We start from the raw sequence: 20,177 nt of genomic DNA, 5'->3' as shown, positions 1-20,177 counted from the left end.
TTAAATACCTCGTCATCAGTTATGTGATCTACCCATCTGGTCTTCAGCATACTTCTGTAGCACCACATTTCGAAAGCTTCTATTCTCTTCTTGTCTAAACTATTTATCGTCCATGTTTCACTTCCATACATGGCTACACTCCATACAAATACTTCCAGAAACTACTTCCGGACACTTAAATCTATACTCGATGTTAACAAATTTCTCTTCTTCAGAAACGCTTTCCTTGCCATTGCCAGTCTACATTTTATATCGTCTCTACTTCGACCATCATCAGTTATTTTGCTCCCCAAATAGCAAAACTCCTTTACTACTTCAAGTGTCTTATTTCCTAATCTAATTCCCTCAGCATCACCCGACTTAATTCGACTACATTCCATTATCCTCGATTTGCCATAGGATATGAATTAAGGCCACGGCCGATAACGATTGACGGCAAGACGGTACGTTAGAGAAACAAAGTGTGGAAGATTCGAGTTTAATGCCCCGTCGACGATGATCAATAGACGTAGCACAAACAGTAATTAGGGAAGCTTGGGCAAGGAAATCAGCTGTGCCCTTATAAATGGAACAATTCAGACAATGGCGTTGAGCGATTTATGATGTAAATCGGCATGGCCAGGCGAGGATTTTGAACCGCCGACCTCCGGAATGTGAGTCTAGCGTGTGCTGACTATTACACGACCTTGATCAGCACGGTACATCAAGGACATCCTGCGTTCTGGTGTGCTAACTGCCATGCAACACCATCGTGGTGCAATTTTTCAACATGACAATGATCATCCATATGTGTTACGTTTTTCTCTGTACAGTCGGCATGATACTGAGGTAATCTCGAGGCCGACATAGCCTCGACTTCTGTCACCGATAGAAAATGTGTGGGATAAGTTCGGTCATCAACTCTGTTCCATTTCCATCATCCAACTTACTAGCGACTCGTCGCAACAGTTGTGGGTTAACTTGTCTCGCTAGAGGATACAACTGCTTGTTCCTGCCGGCCATGACAGCGCGTGCATTTAGGACAGAAGGTGTGCAATGTTATATTGACAAGTGTGCTCGCACTGGCAAGTTCTTTGTAAATTTGACTTTATTACGCAATCACCGAAATGAAGTCACATACCTTCCCACGCCGTGAAGTTTCGTTTGTTTCCTTCTCCCGTTTTTGGCTGTTAAACTTATTTTGTCAGCCATAGTGGTTATAACCTGCTTTTAATACACTCCGTATAGAACACGGAGACCTGCCTCGGTCTGCCACGTAAATGAGTGAGTCTACACAAGGTGCCATACAGAGCATGCTGGAAGATACTTGGTGTACCACTCTCACTTCTTCCCTTACTTTTTCACCCAGGAATAGTAGTGGGAAGGAGTGTTTCTGGGTCTCCGTGAGAGCTCGAGTCACTGTTATTTTACTTTCATGGTCTTTTTGTGAGACATACGTAGGACCAAGCAATATGTCTAGAAACGCACACTCCAGGAACTTTTAGCAGCAGACTATACCAGGATTCCAACACCTCTGTTTTAGCGTCCACAGCTGGTGTTTTTTGAGCGCTGCGAGAATCCATAGATCGTCTGGTTTTACACCTAACTGATATGACTGATATAGTTGCAGAAACAGATCACTTATCAGGATCCAGTGCTGATTAATTAAGTTAAACAACAGAATTTTATAAAACTCGATTAGTTACGGAGCCCTAAGAATTGTATTCTGAGTAGGTCTCAATTAACTTTCTACAACTCCTACCTACGGTCATGAGATCCATTAAGAATGAAAGGAAAATACATTTATAACTTATTCCACAACCGACGTATTATATCTTGAAGGGATTAAACATTCACTGCTAGCATTTCTGTCTCTTGTAGTACATAGATGGTCACGTTAAGGAAGCAACTAATTGTTTGTAAGTTTCTGAGATGGATGGGGACAGCAGTTTGGTTATGATGATTCACCGTCATTGTTATAAAGTCGTGACGTTATATCACAGGTATGCAGTGATTGCAAGACATAAAAATGACAACAAGTAAAGAAAAGCATATTGCTGGTGTAGAACGACGGATAGAGAGTTTGACACTTCCATGATAGTCAACAAATTATCGCTCCTATCCGTCTCTATTATGTTCTTGCTACAGTGTGCTCCTACCGTAAGCAGCAGTGTACGGCACCGAGTCAAGGTGGCGCATCTGGAGAGAACCTTCCATCTCTGCCTGTCAGCTGTACATTCGTCCGAGTCTGTGCACTTCTGAATCTCTGTACTCTAATGTCCCAGCCCGTATCTTCGTGTCCCTGACACTGACTTCCAAAAACTCACTCCTGCAAGGATAGTAACTGTTCTGCATGCCCTAAACTTTCCTACCGAGCACCAGAGTTTCCTCCAACACCGGCCAATCGTATAATTTTATATTGTTTTTCATCCTCCCTCTATTGATCCGTAAAGCTCTTCTCACAGTCAACTTCTTTACGGCCTCTCTCAGTCTAAAAAGTGGATTCCAGGACCCACATCATAGATCGCCTACCAATTCTGGGCCGTGCTTTTCCTGCCGGCGCGTTTTTAGCATCGTGATAAAACAAAAGGGAACAAAACCCTCCTACTCTCTTGGTCACTAGCCGTGCGCTAAGGCCACGGACAGTGATGTTTTTGGTACGCTTTCTAAACATGTTATCTACCCGCGGAGCCTATGCTTTTGCACACCCGAAGCAGCCGACAGCATTTCAGTGAAATGCCTCACACCGCTGTGAAACCTGGTAGTCAAGGGAAGGCAGGATTCTGTTACGATTGTGGACGGGGGCGTAATCAGTTACTATTGGTTGCCTTTTACAGTTACACACAATTTATTTTAAGTCACTAATTCCAGACTCAACAATAAAAAATACCACACGCTTTTAATGAAGGAATAAACAACTTCGTAAATAATAGTGTCTTCAGTAAGTTACAATTTAGCAAATCACCATTAAATACAGATACAGCAGATAATGTTTTAAAAGCAAGCCACTGTGATTTGGGCAAAAGGCCTTACACGCCAGGATTGGCAATAAATTAAGAATTATTTAAAACTCGCTGCAACTTACAAATTACAGGTATTGAAATATTAAAAGCAAGTCGCCACAAACACAGCAGAAGGCATCAGACGTCAGAAATGGCAGTAGATAAGGTTTTAAAGGCTTACTGCGTAAATACAAATAACAAATTAGAATTTTAAGGTAAGTGACAACAATCACGAAACCTGCATTAAAACAGCAAATACAATAGCAAGGTTAATTATAAAAAAGCAACTGATCGCCAAACGGGTGATATAAGATGATAGTAAACTTTGTAACACAACCCTTAACATCCACTGAACACTACACTGCTAGATTTATTCCATAAGGCGACCAGAACTATTAACTAGACATATATAACCTTTAATGTAGGCATTGCAAGGTATTGTAATAAATAATACAATAATAAAACACAAGGACCAGTACGTAAGTTCCTTAAAGGGTACTGAGGCAGATTATACCCGCAGAAGGCGTGGGCTGAAGGAACGTTGCACTGAACTACTGGCCATCAGACCTCCTAAAAGGAACCAAATGCAACAATGGAACAATACGCCGAAGCCGGAACCGGCGGTCTGCACTACGTCCCAATAATACTGTGTTTAGAGAGCCCTGAACGAGAAAGGAACCACTACCACCAGAGTTGAAGAATCACCAACTGGAGTACAATCAAGAAAGGTGTCAAAACTACTCGTCTTACCGGACAGCAGCGGCAAGGAGCAGAAACGTACAATGCCGTTGCATACACTAACCCCCAGGACAGGTAACTATGGCATTAGCGGCCACCATGCAAGAAAAATTACCGCTTGTTGAACTTAACAAATTGTAACAAGCTGAACGCAGTAAATAGAAATAAGAAGTGGAGGAAAGCTAATCAGATACGCCTTTCCCAAGCACTCCACTCGCTGCTCTTCGCCTCGGCGACACTACGAGCAGCAAAATGTACCCAAGTCACTGGAGAATCGCGAGATATCACAATGGTGGAGGTTTCTCTACTTGGATTGAAATGTACTCATGTTAAAGCTTGCTGGATCCGGTTTACGACGAGGTCGTGCACCCTCGTGACCACATCCCCTTCCATCCGGCAGTCCATGCATGCTGCCAGCGGTTCCGGCGTGCTCTAGCACTGTGCATTCCTGGCTCCTCCTGAGTCCCCAACCAAACTGGCACACTCACACGACCCGGGAAAACGACGTCGCCCAGAAGATAGGGCAGCAGTTACTACATACCGATAACCGCCGCTGCTGCCACTAGCGGACAGGACACGTTTGCGAACCATGCCATCTAAACGATACCGTCTGGCCTCCAACAGAGGGCGGAAACCTACAAACAGCACCAACGCGAGCCGCCGCACGGCTCACATTAAAATTTTTTCTCTTTAACCTGAGGGAGTCATACGACCGGCAGGTTAGACTGGAGGGGGAGGTGGGTGGGAAATCTTTAGTACCGCGCTGACCGGTCAGCCGACTGCCTGTCCGTCCGTACAACGCCCCATTCTTCCATTCTACCTCAGCTGCAGATTCACAAACCAGTTTGTAAAGACAGCGCCTCCTAGGTCCCCATGGGACGTCTCCCGTTGCGGCCCTCGCTGTCCTTACCCCTGACAGCGCCTTGTCTACACATCATTATATGGCGTGCAGGAAATCCAGTCATAACAGAAAGCACTGCTACTGATTTCGCTGTCAGGTCCCTCGTTGAAGTTCTGAGTGCAATTGGCGCATTGAATTGTTACTAACATACCACCCAATTCCAGCACCACTTACATGGATGAGATGTTGCTAGCTGGAATGGTTAGTCACCTTTCAGCATCTACGTGGCGCTTTCGCTCTTACGAAATGAATTATGAAACACATTCGTCTTCTTGAGATCTTCATTTTTCCCACAGACAATCTTGTCTAGCATCTATACCACACTGATCAAAAATCGGTCCACATGGATTTTGTAAGCTACCTGCATTTGGGCGGGGGGGGGGGGGGGGGGAGGGGGGAGGGGCACTACACTTCTTGATTCGACTCGCAAATCTCCATTACCTGTAGAATAATTCAGAACAAATGAGAATTTGTATCGGACAGGGACTCGATTCCGCATTTCCCGCTTGCAGCGAACAGTTGTTTTAGCCACTTCGGCTATCCGAGCACGTTTCCATGAGTGACCCAAATCTCCGTTTGCCCTGGTGTATACTCTCCCCTCGGCTCAACTATATTACTGTGATTCCCGCCGGGGTGAGATACTGTTGGCCGGCCGGTGTGGCCTAGCGGTTCTAGGCGCTTCAGTCTGGAATCGCGCGGCCACTACGGTCACAGGTTCGAATCCTGCCTCGGGCATGGATGTGTGTGATGTCCTTAGGTTGGTTAGGTTTAAGTAGTTCTAAGTTCTAGGGGACTGATGACCTCAGAAGATGTCCCATAGTGCTCAGAGCCATCTGAGATACTGTTTTCTGTCATAATGGCCTTACTATGACTTGAAATTCTGCAGTGTGGTGTCTGATACATTGTGCAGACGATTAGCAGTTCCATTCAGTTTACAGTGACCTCGCAAACTGCGATTAGTTTCCTAATCAGCTGAAAAGTGGACACGAGGATGAATGGCGATTAGCGCACTGCACTGCAGCAACACTTCCAAGTGTTCTTACAGTGAATCAGTCTGGCATCTTCCTCTTAATCATTTTATGTGATTGTTTCCCTGTATATCCCCACTACGTGTCCTCTTTGATGTTTGTTTCCAGTGGCTGTTCAGGAGTCTTGAAATTAAACGGTAACTGGTGTTTCCGCCTGTTTATGTGCAAAACGCTACGCTGTTTTACGTTCTTGGTGTAAGTAGGCTGTTTAGGTTCTTATATTGGTAACGCCACCGCCACGTAGCGCTCTGTATGAAAATCACTGGCTGTGCTGTGTGCAGTCTGTGGCTGGGTGGCATTGTTGTAATATTCGCTATTGTAGTGTTGGGCAGTTGGCTGTTAACAGTGCGTAGCGTTGCGCAGTTGGAGGTGAGCCGCCAGCAGTGGTGGATGTGGGGAGAGAGAAGGCGGAGTTTTGAGTGCAGATGATCTGGACATGTGTCCATCAGAGACAGTAAATTTGTAAGACTGGAGTCACGAACTGATATATATATATATATATATATATATATACTTATCGCGAATGGACCCAGAAGGATCACGCAAAGCTTTCTGACGTCGTTTCTTCCATACTTCTTTCATTCGTTCTCCATGTTTTCTTTTTCTTTCTTCTGTCCATTTTGTTCCTGGTCTCTTTAGTGCTTCCTTCTCCGACAATACAATCCACTTTTCCACCTTATTTCTAAAAGTTTTTCTATCTTTGACATCTTTAAGTTCAATATTTGTTTTTTGTAAATCTAATTTTACTTGGCTAATCCATGGTGTTGTTGATTTGACTTTTTCTATGTAAGTGAGAATTTTGTTGGTGAGTCGTGTGGGGGGAAGTCTAGTGACATGTCCATAAAATTTTAATCTTCGCCTTCTTATGTCTGCTGCCAGGTTTGATATAGTTTCTGTGGTTCTTCTTGATTGTATCCGGTATCCTTCTTCTGTTAATTTTGGACCTAAAATCTTTCTCATAATTTTGCGTTCTTCTTTTAGTATTTTTTCTAAATCACATTTTGTGTGGAGTGTGAGCGTTTCACTAGCATATAGTGCTGCTGGCTTAATTACTGCGCAGTAGTATCTGATTTTTGTGTTCGAGGAGATGCATTTTTTATTGTATATTTCATGTGTCATACCATATGCTCTCTTCATTTTCTGTTGTCTGATCTTCTGTGCAACTTTCTCTCCTCCGGTTGGCTCCAAAATTTCACCTAGGTATTTAAATTGTTTTACTCTGTTTATTTTTCCATATTTTGTGTTTAAACTGTGTATATGGAATTTCGTACAGAAAAATTCTGTCTTTTGAAACGAAATTTGTAAACCTATTTTATCCGCGCATTCCTTAAGGATCTCTATTTGTTTGGTGGCGATTTCTTCATCATCTGCAAGTATGGCCAAGTCGTCCGCGAATGCTAAACAAGATATCTCCACGTTGTCTTTGGTTCTACCAAGATGGATTGGTTTCCAGTAGGATTGATTTTTTAATTCTTTTTCCCATTCCTTAATGACTTTATCCAGGACTATATTAAACAGAAGTGGAGATAGCCCGTCACCTTGACGTACTCCAGTTTTTATGAGAAAAGGTTCAGAGATTTCTCCCCTGAATTTAACTTTAGATACAGTGTCTGTCAGTGATTCTTTGATAAGCCTTAGTGTTTTGGAGTCAAGTTCCTCTAAAATGTTAAACAAAGATTGCCGGTCAATTGAGTCATAGGCTTTCTTAAAATCTACAAATGTACAAATTATGGGGGCATTTCTAATTGCTTTGTGTTTTAATATTGTCTTTAAATTAAATATTTGTTCTATGCATGAGCGACCGGGGCGGAAGCCTGCTTGATAATCACCAATTTGGCGTTCCAGCTGCTCTTGTGTTCTTTTCAGCAGGCATGTTGAGAGAATTTTGTAGGTGACTTGTAAAAGTGAGATTCCCCTGTAGTTATTGACATTTATTCTGTCTCCTTTTTTATGTAACGGGTGAATAAGGGCACATTTCCAATCCTCTGGTAATTTCTCTGTTTCCCATATTTTTGTTATTATTTTTGTGAGCTCTTGCAACGTCTTTGGTCCTAGGTTTTTTAATAGCTCTGCAACAATGCCATCTTCGCCAGATGTTCTATTATTTTTTAAGTTTTTAATGTGACATTTGATTTCTTCCTGTGTTGGTGGTAATGAATCCGGTTGAGCGTTGGTACAGATTTCTTTGGGAAACCTTAAACTAAGTTCTGGGCAATTTAGTAGGCTAGAAAAATATTGAGCCAATACTTGACAGTTTTCCTGGTTTGTTAGGGCTAATTTACCATCTGGTTTTCTTAAAACATAAATTTTGAGGGATATATCCTCGTATTTTATCTGCGAAAGTTCTGTAGAAGTCTCTTGTATTATAGTTTTGGAAATTTTCTTCTATGGCATCCAGTTGTGCCTTTGTGTACTTCCTTTTTGCTTGCCTAATAGATTTTGAAACCTGTTTTCTAACCTCGTTAAATAAATGTAGACTTTTTACTGTTATATTCTTGAAATGCCTTTTTTCTCCTTTCCAATGCATTTTCACAGTCTGAATCCCACCAAGGGTGTTTGAATATCTTTTTCAAGGGAATAGTTTCCTTAGCTATTCGCGTGATTTTAGAATGAAATTCTTCCCATGTGTTTGCCTTTTCCTTCTCCCATTCTTCTTTTACTTTAGATTCTTTAATCTTCTTGGTGTCATATTTCTGTATTTCTGTTTTCTTCTGATGACTTCTTCGTGCTGTAAACTTGATTTTAATTCTAGTTAGGTAATGGTCTGAATCAATGTTTGCTCCTCTGCGTACTTGGACGTCGTAAATTTCTTTTTGTACTGGGTATGAAATCGCCACATGATCTATTTGAAACTCGCCAATTTGTTGTATAGGAGATCTCCATGTCTTTTGTTTTCTTGGACATTTTCTTAGAGATGTTGACATTATCTTCAGGTTATTCTGCTTACATAGTTCGACGAGCCTTGTACCATTTTTATTGGTAAATTTATGTGCAGGATATTTGCCTACGGTTTTTTGGTGGATTTTCTCTCTACCAATTTGGGCATTAAAATCGCCGAGTAGAACTTTTGTGTCATCTTTTGGAATCTTGGCCATTATATTCTCCAAATTTTCCCAGAACTTTTCTGTTTCTATGGGGTTTTTCTTGTTGTCTCCGTTTGTGGGAGCATGCACATTAACCATTGTGTATGTTTTGTTGGCACATTGTAAGCGCATCGTCATTATCCTATCATTTACGGGAGTTACTTCCTTGATGGAGCTGAGCACGCTCTTGTGTATGATAAACGCCATCCCGAGATGGGGGGCTCCTCTTCCGATTCGTTTATCCGTCTTGCTCTTAAAGATGCGATAGTTGCCATAATCTGATGTTTCTTCATCTGTAAAACGTGTCTCCTGTAAAGCTAGTATTACTATCTTTTGCTTTTCAAGTTCTGTTGTAAGGTTTAGAAGTTTTCCTGGTTGGATTAATGTATTTATGTTAAATGTTCCAATGTATGTAGGTGTTTTAAGTGGAAGTTTGCCAGAGAGCTCCGACTTTCTCTGATGTAATCGTGTAAGTCCAGGTTCCCCAGAATCCGAATTCCTGGTTGCCATCTGTTGATGGGTGGATTGGTTACCACCTGGGGTAATGTTGTTATTACTTGCACGAGTCATACTTGCTTGTAATCAAGTTGGTCCAGTGTTTCCACTTGGTGTTTAGAACCAGGGATTGTTAGTTCCTGGTGCATTATGACCAGCCGCACATTGTGTGAACAGACGCTGATCAGGATGCCGATGGTTCCCACTTCAGACGCGTCCTGGATTTGGGTGTTGACAGTGCTTATTGTAATGGCGGCACTTACTCGCCATGACACAGCAACGTCTTCGGGTTCTGTGGTTTTTGAATGAGTGTGACCCTTGCCAAAAGTCACCCTCCCACACCCTCGTGATGCTGCCGCCTCGGTCCGTGACTGCTTATTTGGGTACCCCTTATTCGCAGCTGTCTGATGGATCGTTTGCTAGCCGCCACCTGCGACCCGCCCTGTACCTGAGGCTCGGCTAGGGATATATATATATATATATATATAAATCACTTTTGAACACTTTTAAAGTAAATACATTGTTTGTTCTCTATCTAAATCTTTCATTTGCTAACTATGCCTATCAGTAGTTAGTGCCTTCAGTAGTTTGAATCTTTTATTTAGCTGGCAGTAGTGGCGCTCGCTGTATTGCAGTAGTTAGAGTAACAAAGATTTTTGTGAGGTAAGTGATTTGTGGGAGGTATAGTTTAATTTATAGAGCAATTGTTTTTTAGGAATTATTAAAAGTCAGATTGCGTTCCGCTAAAAATATTGTATGTCAGTGTAGTGTTGATCAGAATAAGTAAAGAGAGTAATGTCTGAGTACGTTCAGTTTTGCTCAGCTGTTTGAAAATCAAATAATGTAAGAGATTTATCAGCACAGTAATTCAATAATTTTTCTAAGGGGACGTTTCATTGGTCAACTGCCAGTGCCTGTACAAAGCGTACACTCTGCAATTTTCCTTTTTCCTGCATTTCGTTACAATTTTCTACCACTGTAGGTTTCTCTGTGTACAAGGGCTGTTCATAAATTAAACTTCGATTGGCTACTAAGAATAAAAAACGTTCTCGTAGCCTCATGGCGACTGAGTGGTTGGAAAAGAATACTCTACAGGTCACGTTGAATAACTCACCTGCGTGTAAGAAGCAGGCCATTGAAATGGACGATGTAACTGCATATTTCGACACTTTCGATGTAGCCTAAATTCTAGTATTCGCTTCCTGCAAGCAGAAGGAATCACTTCCGTTGAGATTCGTGATCGATTGTATCGTGTGTATGGGGATATGACTACGAGAGGTGGTGCTGTTCTGTGGGAGTGCAGAAAGTTCGAGGCTGTTCCTATAGATGTGCATGTTGCAAGTGGTGGAGGACGACATTCAGCTTGTGAAATCTGTTGGAAAAAGAAGATTTCATCACAGTGATGTGTGAGAGTAGTGTGCAGTCACAGCTGAACTGTAACACTCTTCCTTTCGAAATAGCGAAGATCAGTCCAAAACAAACGCTGCTGAATGATTTCCGAAGGAATCATTCTCCTTCTCGTCAAAGCGCGAACTCACACTTCGAATTGAAGGAAAAACAGCCGTTTTGGCTCCCTTCAGTCCGCGCTTGACACTAAGGGATTTTCATCTCTTTCCCAAGGTAAAGACATAGTTGTCCACTCAGTACTTCACTACCGACAATGAGTTCAACGATGCTCTCAGCATCTAGCTGAAGCACCAGGCGACAACAAACTTTAATGAATGGTTGAAGAAGCTATTGTGACAGGATGACCTATGTGTCATTTTCGATTCTCACAATGCGCTTTTCGTTCACGAGACTCAGAAGGCCATAGACACGGGTTCCCAGGTAGATGCCGTGTTTCTTGACTTCCGCAAGGCGTTCGATACAGTTCCCCACAGTCGTTTAATGAACAAAGTAAGAGCATATGGACTATCAGACCAATTGTATGATTGGATTGAAGATTTCCTAGATAACAGAACGCATCATGTCATTCTCAATGGAGAGAAGTCTTCCGAAGTAAGAGTGAATTCAGGTGTGCCGCAGGGGAGTGTCGTAGGACCGTTGCTACATCTACATCTACATTGATACTCCGCAAGCCACCCGACGGTGTGTGGCGGAGGGCACTTTACGTGCCACTGTCATTACCTCCCTTTCCTGTTCCAGTCGCGTATGGTTCGCGGGAAGAACGACTGTCTGAAAGCCTCCGTGCGCGCTCTAATCTCTCTAATTTTACGTTCGTGATCTCCTCGGGAGGTATAAGTAGGGGGAAGCAATATATTCGATACCTCATCCAGAAACGCACCCTCTCGAAACCTGGCGAGCAAGCTACATCGCGATGCAGAGCGCCTCTCTTGCAGAGTCTGCCACTTGAGTTTATTAAACATCTCCGTAACGCTATCACGGTTACCAAATAACCCTGTGACGAAACGCGCCGCTCTATTGTGCTACTCACAATATACATAAATGACCTTGTGGATAACATCGAAAGTTCACTGATGCTTTTTGCGGATGATGCTGTGGTATATCGAGAGGTTGTAAGAATGGAAAACTGTACTGAAATGCAGGAGGATCTGCAACGAATTCACGCATGGTGGAGGGAATGGCAATTGAATCTCAAGGTAGACAAGTGTAATGTGCTGCAAATACACAGAAAGAAAGATCTTTTATCTTTTAGCTATAATATAGCAGGTCAGCAACTGGAAGCAGTTAATTACGTAAATTATCTGGGAGTAGGCATTAGGAGTGAATTAAAATGGAATGACCATATAAAGTTGATCGTCGGTAAAGCAGATGCCCGACTGAGATTGACTGGAAGAATCCTAAGAAATGCAATCCGAAAACAAAGGAACGCTTGTTCGCCCACTGCTTGAATATTGCTCACCAGTAATCATCTTGTGGTGCAGTTCTTCTTGTTGTCTCCGTGCTTGCTAAGAAAATGGGATGAGGAGTTCCGCCTTATGGAAGACACCTTTTTTCTTTTGTTTCACCCATACATGTTTCAGCACTTTTGTGCTATCATCAATGGCTTCTATTTTTATTTTTAACTGTAAATTTGTTGTTAACATATTAACATCTTCGTCGTTTACAACATTATGTAAAAGTTGCATTTATAACTTAATTGGCGAAAAGTAACATACCTTACATTATATTATTGTCCTCTTGTTTTGGTAGCTGTTATGCTACACAATATACAACATGTCATCTGCAAACAGCAAAACGTAATTCATTTTCTATTTGTTATGTATTTACGAACGGAAATAAGACTGTATCACGTTTTCTTTCTGTAACTTACAGTTTTGAAGTTGTGGTACGTTTTCCTGTTTTGTTGGCGAAGTAAATGGGCTTACTTCTTTGCCTGTGTTCGTGTGGTAATGCAGTTTTTCGATTACTCAAAACGTAGGCGGAGTTTTCGCTGCCATTACGTGTTGTTGTGGCTGTGCGGCGTTCATTTGTTTGTCTTGCATAAGGCGGAACTTCTCATCCCATTTTCTTAGCAAGCACGGAGACAACAAGAAGAACTGCACCACAAGATGATTATTTCTACACCGAGCCAGGTATTCCCATCGCAGCTCTTCAACAAATATCAGAACACAACCATCAGTCTTCATAAAACCATACTCAACTTTAAGTTCAATAAACTATGTTTGGCATATAAAATTGTACCTATCTATGTATCAATAACTGTAAACAACATGTCACCAGCAGCACAGCAGACAAAACGTAAGGCAGAAATCATGTGGATAAAGCAAGAAATCCAGTCTTTGTACTACAAAAAACAGACTCTGAATATTGAATTATACAGATTGCATTTAGAATTAGGTAATCACATAACATACCCACCATTTTTTGACGAACTAATATACAGGGTTAGAACATACACTGAGACCATAATAGGCGGGAAACAGACAATCCAACAAAAGAAACTCACAATAATGTTAAATCACACAAACACCCACCAATCCCACCACCAATACAACCAACACACCTTTCACAAAAGAGTGATTAATCTAACAAACATAAAATTATCTGAACAAGAAGGCAGTCTACTTGAAAAGGGTCCCAAACATAACATTAACACAATGGTGTCACATAGGACAGTGGAAAATATCATAACAGAAACTGAAAACATCATAAAGCAACAAGGAACACTAAACACATCTCAATTTAATGCAAACCTAACAAGAGAACTAGTTGCTGAGGAAATAAGAAATATAATCACAGAGAACAAAACCACCATAAAAGAAAACACTAGGACTCCTGAAGAAAAAACCAACATAAAACTACAAAATAAATTAACACAAGAAAATGCCATCATCACAAAATCTGACAAAGGTAATTCAATAGTAGTCATAAACAAACGGGAATACATTCACAAAACATTATAATTCATCCAAAGCAACAACATCACAGAATTAACAAGTGACCCAACAAACCGATACCAAAGTAAGTTACAGAAAACCCTGAGAAACATAGATACAATTTTCACAGAAACACAGATTAAAAAAATGATACAGAAGAATCCCAAGGCCCCCACCCTAAAATCATAGCCTAAAGTTCACAAACCCAGAATACCCATACGTCCATTAATTAACTTCACCAAAGCACCAACATACCACTTAGCCAAACACACACACACTCTGCTACAGACAATATACAAATACGCTGACAACAGAAGTCTAAAGAACTCAAGTGACTTAATAGAAAAAATAAAAAATGAAAACATACCAAACACAGCAACATTGGTTTCATTTGATATAATTTTAATGTACACACACATCCCAACAGAAGAAACAATCAACATAATAGAAAGAAACCTCCAACTGCAAGGACACATACCCACAACAAACATACAAGAAATATTAGCCATACTCAGGCTCATCACAGAACAGAAATACTTCACATTCAAGAACAGATTTTACTCTCAACAAGATGCACTACCCATGGGATCCCCAATCAGTGGCCTCCTAGCTGACATTTTCCTCAACCAGATAGAAAAACAAATATTTGACAAAATAGTAATACCAAAACAGTACAAAATAATGTATTGGTACACTTACGTAGATAACATAATTTGCTTAATAGATGAACCACTGTCCCGCATAAAAGAACTTCATGACAACATAAACTCCATCCACCCACAAATACAATTCACCATAGAAACACAAACAGATGAAAAACTTAATTTCTTAGATCTCACTATACACAAGAGAAACAACAAACATGAATTCACAATCTACAGAAAACCCACACTCACCAGCACCCTTATTCATAACCAATCCAATCACCACATAACCCACAAATGAGCCAGCTTCAGATATTTACTTCACAGGCTGAACAAAATACCCATGAATAAGCATGACTACACACAAGAACTGAACACAATTAAACAAATTGCACAGGAGAATGGATATGATGCGAAGAGAGTAGACAAAATAAACCACAAAATACAAAAACAAACAGCACATAACCATGAAACACACACTCAGATAAACACAACTCATCACACAACAAATCGGCAGACTGTAAGCAACAAATGGCACATAATGACTTACAACAACAATTTTGTGGCGGTGTTCGTAGCGACAAGCAATTCGCTGTAGAAACGGCTTACGAAGTCACCGCCACACTTTTAATAGCGGGCCGACCGGTCCGCTGGAACAGTGAACAGAAAGATGAAAACCCAAACACTCTGATTAAATAAAAGTCGGTACTTATCTTTATTAACTAAGATACAGCAACACAATAGTGAACTCCGTGTCTACAGAAATCTGTCTAGTTCGAGTCGGAGCGGCTAGGTCAGCGTCGGCTGACGACAAACAACAACTCTGCTGCGATGAACACATGACTGACTAGCAAGTACACAATTCGGTGGCGAGTATACAACTGAGCGGCGAATACAGAACTCTCCTAGCGCTCGCGACTCCAGCGCTTAAGAAGCCAGAAGCCAGCGGTGGCGCGCGCAGACTTGCGGCGATTTCCTGTATCGCTGGCGCTGCTTATGCGGACGGCGTCCGGACTTTGATGCTGCCAACCTTTTGGCAGCGGGCTCGGTTGGCATTACTGGCTAGGATATAACACTCCTCCCCCCCAAATCGCCGCACCGTCGTTGAATAATGACGTGGCGAGCGTCGACGGCGGGGGAGGGGTCTGGCCGCAGGCGTAGCAGAAGAGACCGGGGCGGAGACTGTTGACGGTGGCAGTCCCCGGTTCGCACCCCAGCATTGGCCGCGCGGGGCCTCGGGAAACACCGACTGAAAACCGAGGTCAGGGTGCACGCCTGTGACCACGGGCGCAGCTTCAGGTACTGGACGCGACGGGGCGTCGGGACCCACGAAGAGAGGCAGCGTCTCCTGACGCTGCGTCGACGGCTGCTGAGTGGGCGCCGGACAAGGCGCTGCGGTGTCAGACTCCTTGGGGGTGCCCAAGGAAAGCGTCTGCAGGACAGGCTGCACAGCCACCGCTTGGGAAGGCGGCCCGGCTGAGGGGTCGACGTCTATCAGCTCCGAAGGCGGTGGCGACTGAAGAGGGACCGCAGGCGCCGGAGCGACCACCTGGGGCGCTCCCGGATGAAGCTGCGCGGGAGGCATCAACGGGACGGGCTGTCGGCGTGGTAGCGGCGACGGCTGCTGCTCCTGCCCTGGGGGCGGCAGCGAAGTCGGAAGGCGCGGCTGGAACCCGCCGCGGACCAAATCTGTGGACAAAGAACGAGCGGCAGAATCCGGGCGGCCAGCGCGGCGCAACTGGTTCTGATGCCTCCTGTGCACCCCAGTAGCACCTTGAACAGTATAAAAACTGCGACCCTAGACACTTATCACGGTACCACGTTCCCAATGACGGCGACCGTGATAAACTCTGAAAAAAAACGGCGTCGTTGCGCTGAAAACTCGTGCGATGCTCAGAAGCGGCGGGTCGATCCGGGGGGTGCAACAACCGTAGTAGGGTGCGATGACGACGGCCGTGGAGAAGCTCCGCAGGCGAAGGGCCGTCGCGTGGCGTGGTCCGGTACGACGACAGGAACGTGATGAGGGCCTGCTGACGAGAGTGCGTAGCACGAAGGCGGTCCATATGATCCTTGAATGTGCGTACAAAACGTTCCGCTGCACCATTCGATTGAGGGTGGAACGGCGGAGTAAGAACATGGCGAATGACATTGGCAGAACAAAAACGTTCAAATTCAGCAGAGGTAAATTGTGGACCATTGTCAGACACTAAAACTTCTGGAAGACCCTCAATACAAAAAATTGAAGTCAACGCCTGTATAGTTTGTGCAGACGTTGTAGACTGCATGGGCACAACAAACGGAAAATTACTAAATGCATCTATCACGATGAGCCAACGAGAATTCCAATATGGACCAGCGAAATCAATATGAACTCGCTGCCAGGGACCGGCAGGGCGTGCCCACTCAAAATAGCGTTGAGGCGGAGCAGCTTGGTGTTCGGCACACGTCGAACAATCTGTAGACATCTGCGTAATCTGCTTATCAATGCCGATCCATGTACAATGACGGCGGGCAAGCTGCTTGGTGCGGACCACTCCCCAATGACCTTGATGCAACAAGTCGAGGACATTGGATTGGAGCACTTGGGGAACCACTACACGAAGCTGGTCATTCTCGGTGCGTAACAGCAAAACTCCGTGCGAAACACACAACAGATGACGTTGCGGATAATAGCGACGAACCACAGGATCCGATATGTCCTTTGCCTTGGACGGCCAACCACGTTGAACAAAACGTAATAGTAAACTCAGATGAGGATCCGTAGCTGTCTCACGTGCCACCTGACGATAATCAATCGGAAAATCCCGGAGGGATTGATGCTCATCGGCGTCAATCTGATGGCAAGAGTCGTCAGAGGAATCGAAGACATCATCCGCAGCAATCGGCAATCTAGAAAGCGCGTCAGCGTTTGCATGCTGAGCTGTAGGGCGAAACAGTATCTCATACTGGTATTGTGATAACAAAAGAGCCCAACGTTGTAGTCTCTGAGCTGTCCGCTGAGGAACTGGTTTAGATGGATGAAACAGTGACGTCAGGGGCTTGTGATCTGTTACTAAATAGAATGGTCTACCATAGAGGTAGTGATGGAATTTTGTGACACCGAACACAATAGCCAACGCTTCCTTGTCCAATTGGCTATAATTACACTGAGCTTTGTTTAGCAACTTAGATGCGAACGCAATAGGACGTTCGGTGTTACCGACTCGGTGAGACAACACAGCACCGAGGCCGAAAGAAGAGGCGTCACAAGCTAACACCAGAGGCTTGTTAGGGTCGTAATGGACCAGACAACGATCATTCAATAAAGCCTCTTTAAGCTGCTGAAAGGCTGATTGGCAGCTGACCACACAAACGGAACATTCTTACGGCGGAGACGATGCAACGGCGCAGCAATCTGTGATGCATTAGGTATAAACCTAATATAATATGTCAATTTGCCAAGAACTGCTTGCAATTCCTGCAGATTGCGAGGGGCGGGCAAATCACGAATAGCTGCTAAATGTGACTGGGAGGGATGAATGCCTTGAGCATTAACAACATGTCCCAGATACTCCAACTCCGTAAGGAAAAATGAACATTTATCGATGTTGCAACGTAGGCCTGCCTGAGACAACACCGTAAACAAACACTCCAAATTACGGAAATGTTCAGCAGGCGTCCGACCGGACACAACAATATCGTCTAAATAGTTGCAACACGATGGCACATTAGCCAGAAGTTGTGACAAAAAACGCTGAAACACAGCTGGAGCTGACGCACAACCAAAAGGCAAACGCAGAAAACGGAACAACCCCAACGACGTGTTTATGACAAAATACTGTTGTGATTGCTCGTCGAGGGGCAATTGCAAATATGCTTCACGGAGGTCAATTTTGGAAAAGAAACGAGCTTCCCCTAACTTATCCATCAGCTCGTCCGGTCTAGGCAAAGGAAAAGAATCAATGGCAGTCTGAGGATTAACTGTCGACTTAAAATCAGCACACAAACGTAACTTGCCAGACGGTTTCTTTATAATAACTAAGGGAGAAGCCCACTGGCTCGCTGAAACGGGTTGAATAACACCGTTGTTTTGCCAACGACGAAGTTCATCTTCTACAGGTGCCCGGAGTGCGTGAGGCACTGGACGAGCACGAAAAAATCGAGGCTGAGCATTATCTTTTAACGTAATATGAGCGGCAAAGTTCGCCGCACAACCTAGTTCGTCTTTAAATATGTCACTGTATCGTTTACACAAATCGGTTATGCTGTCTTGAGGAACAACAGAAGAATTAATTTGCAACACATTGTCTTGGATAGACAGGCCAAACAAGTCAAAACAGTCTAATCCGAAAATGTTTACACTGTCTGTAGCGCGGAGCACTGTGAATGAAACTGTTTTTGTATTGCCACGGAATGTGGCTGGCACGCTACATACACCTAACACCGGAATTTGTTCGCCACTATAGGTAGCCAAAGAATGTTTTGCCGCTGAAAGTTTAGGGCGGCCGATAGCCGCATACGTAGCACTATTTATGAGAGTCACAGACGCACCAGTGTCTAATTGAAAATTGAAGGTCTTATCCTGGATGCGTAGCTTCACAAATAGTTTTACACTGTCTCTGGATCGGTGCAGTGGAGGCGGAAGACACAAAATCAGCGCGTTTAGCGCGTGTTCGCTGCTTACGACCACTCGTGGGTTGGGCGGGTGGAACAACAACTCCCGCTTCACTTGCAGTCTGTACATTACTTTGTACAGCGTTTGAATTACGCTTGGGTCGCATAGCAGAGGGCTGGGTGGGTGGCTTATTGCGAACAAGTTTATTACCCACACGAACCGTGGAAGAGTCTTTAAACGCGATCTTCTGGGCGGGCTGGCTTTGAAGAACATGAATATCCATGGGCTGGGCAGCACTAGAATTGTTCTTGCGTTTACGCAAACAAACAGTCTGGATGTGTCCTTTCCTTTGACAAAAGTGACAAACCGCGTTTCTTAACGGGCAACGTTCACGAGGATGAGCAAGAACACACTTAGGGCAAGACTTTACTCTATCATTTTGCACACGCGGCTGACGAATGTGTTTAACATGACGCGGCCGGCTAGTGTTTACAGTCTGACTCTGCCGGTGGGGCCGCGGGCGTGACATAACTTGCTTAGCACAGGCAATTTGAGAAATACATGGCTGATCTAACTCACACTCAGCATAGTCAAAAGTATCTTGGGCTTCAATGATGTTCATCACAGTCTCTAATGACGGGTCAGGCAACTTTAAGATAGCAGCACGAATACGAGAATCTGCAATGTTTTAAGTAATAGCGTCTCGTAACATGACATCACTGTAGGAAGCTCCACACACACAATTAAATCGGCACTGACGGGAGAGGCCCCGTAAATCTGCTAACCACTGTTTATTAGATTGATGTGGCAGTTTCTTTAATCTGAAGAACTTGAATCTGGCTGCTGCCACATGATCTCGCGACTCGAAATACTCAGCAAGCTTGTTAACAACAACGTCATAGTCTAAAGCTTCTGGCTTGGATTCCGGGAACAACTTACAAAGTAGTCGATAGACTTCCACGCCTGCAGTGGAAATGAAATAAAGCTCCCGCTCAGTACCTGTGATTTTGTAGACTGTCATGTGCGCCTGCAACTGCGCGAAATATTCTCGCCATTCTTCTCTTGATGCATCAAAAGCACGGAACGGTGGTGCTGCCTGTGCTTGTTCCTTTTGTGTTGGAGGATTAGCCGCTTGTTTGGCGATCGCTTCCACCAGACTTTGTATTTGCTGATTCTGTAACAAGATCAACTGTTGTAGTGCGGCAGACATAGTGAACACAAATTAAACCAGCCCCCAAAATTTTTCGCTATAATTAGTATAACCAGAAACAAGTTGAACCAGCCCTGCACACGAGTTCGGAAGTCCTCGTCGCCAGTTTTGTGGCGGTGTTCGTAGCGACAAGCAATTCGCTGTAGAAACGGCTTACGAAGTC

At 43.7% G+C, this 20,177-nt stretch overlaps 1 protein-coding gene across 1 annotated transcript in view; it reads right to left on the bottom strand.

Annotated features, from left to right (window-relative positions):
- Nucleotides 1–20,177, bottom strand: part of LOC124545516 (vegetative cell wall protein gp1-like) — a 103,226-nt gene that overhangs the window by 47,053 nt on the left and 35,996 nt on the right. Inside the window, exon 2 of the mRNA XM_047124463.1 lies at nt 15,500–15,899. Within this exon, the coding sequence (XP_046980419.1) occupies nt 15,500–15,899 (400 nt within the window). The remainder of the gene's footprint in view (nt 1–15,499; nt 15,900–20,177) is intronic.

The sequence above is a fragment of the Schistocerca americana genome, chromosome 8 (assembly GCF_021461395.2).
Source record: "Schistocerca americana isolate TAMUIC-IGC-003095 chromosome 8, iqSchAmer2.1, whole genome shotgun sequence".
In the NCBI taxonomy this organism is placed as follows: Eukaryota; Metazoa; Arthropoda; class Insecta; order Orthoptera; family Acrididae; genus Schistocerca; species Schistocerca americana.
Note: the sequence above shows the minus strand (reverse complement) of the source record. Positions and strands in the feature narration are given on the sequence as shown.